The sequence below is a fragment of the Rhododendron vialii genome, chromosome 6a (genome assembly GCF_030253575.1).
Source record: "Rhododendron vialii isolate Sample 1 chromosome 6a, ASM3025357v1".
Taxonomy (NCBI): Eukaryota; Viridiplantae; Streptophyta; class Magnoliopsida; order Ericales; family Ericaceae; genus Rhododendron; species Rhododendron vialii.
Window position 1 is genome coordinate 22,845,082 of NC_080562.1, and position 1,409 is coordinate 22,846,490.

The window sequence follows — 1,409 nt, forward strand, 5'->3', positions numbered from 1 at the left end:
GTCAAGATGACTCTCTCGAAGTCAGAGACAACTTCGAGAGATGCAATCAAGCTGCTTTGCTTACTTCGTTTTCGTCGCATAGCTGTGCTGATTCAAGTTGGAACTGCATGACCGGGTGTGTTTACTTTCCTTCCTCTGAATTAAAGTCTATATGCTTTCTTTATGTTCCTTTATTCTATTGGTAGTTTTAAAAAATGGATTGTATTGTGCTCGCATAGAGTCGCGCCAGTTCTTATTATTGAGAAAAATTTTGCTTTTAGGTGTGGGTTGTAGCTGGTGGCAGTTATTACAGAGCACAGCTTCACTGGTTTAATGGTGTGATTCTTTGACTTACAGTTTTATATTTATTTGGCATTTCGATGACTATAGCTTTGGGAAGTTATGCCTTATTCTTTGTGATGCTGTGTATTTTTTTTCGTGTTGTTGATAATGTTATGGCGTATGGAACTTTAGGAGATGATAGCCGCCCCCTCTTCTCTTCTCTCTCTCTAAAAAAGAAAAAGAACCAGACTCTCGCCTAGGGTTTCCCTCGCGGGGGCGGCGCCTCCCGTTCCCCCCCCTCCTCTCTCCCTTCTTTCTAAATAATGAGTGATCAGTGGTTTGGTTTGCCTGATTCACACGGCTTGGAGGTGTTATTTCTCTTTTGGATTTTCAGATCTGCCCTTCTGGGCGTTCGTGCTGGTGGTAGCAGCGGCTGCTGCGATTTTTGGTGGATCTGGCAGAGGTGGGCTTGGTTGGTGGGGCGTTGCAGGTGGGTTGGGCAGTGGCTGGGTTTGGAGTTGGGGTGGGGCAGCGGTTGGGTTTGGTGTTGGGGTTGGGCGGCGGTAGGTGGTTGGGGGCTTGGATTTGGGCGGCTGTAGGAGAGCCTGCTGTTTGATGGAGGGTTGGCGGTGGTGGAGGTTTTTTGGTAACACCAGCAAGGGGACGTGGTTTTGGGTAGCTCGGTGGTGACGGATTGTTTCCGGTAGGCTTCCTCCGGATCCAGCTCCTGGGTTGTCGCTGGTAGCACTGCTGGGTGCTTCCGGTGTTTGGGCCTAACGGCATAGACGACCTGGGCATGGCTCCCACCGGATTTTTACACTGTTGGGTGTATTCGGTTTCAGCTTAACAGCAAATGTGGAGTTGCGTGTTTTATCTCCGGGTCTATCCTTTCGATGTCTCGATTGGTTCTTTGTTGCTGTTGTCTAGATCCGTGATTCGACCAAAACTGTATGGAGATTTCTCTTTGCTGGATTTGTTGGTGCAAAGTTCTGTCGGTGGTGTCATTTGGCGTTGGTGGTGGGCAGCAGGGTTGGGTGGAGAGGCGATTGGAACTGCTTGGTTGTCATTTTCAAGTAGTGTGCGCAGGTTTTTCGATTGTGGTTGGCTCTTAGGGTAGTTAGCGGCATAGGATTAGCAGGCGGATTGAG

The 1,409-nt window shown here is 48.8% G+C and overlaps 1 protein-coding gene across 1 annotated transcript; it reads right to left on the minus strand.

Moving 5' to 3' along the window:
* Positions 1–651: 651 nt before the first annotated feature.
* On the minus strand, positions 652–1,059 carry LOC131328495 (uncharacterized). Its single transcript, XM_058361435.1, has one exon. It carries the CDS (start codon positions 1,057–1,059, stop codon positions 652–654), a length of 408 nt encoding a protein of 135 aa, XP_058217418.1.
* Positions 1,060–1,409: the final 350 nt, after the last annotated feature.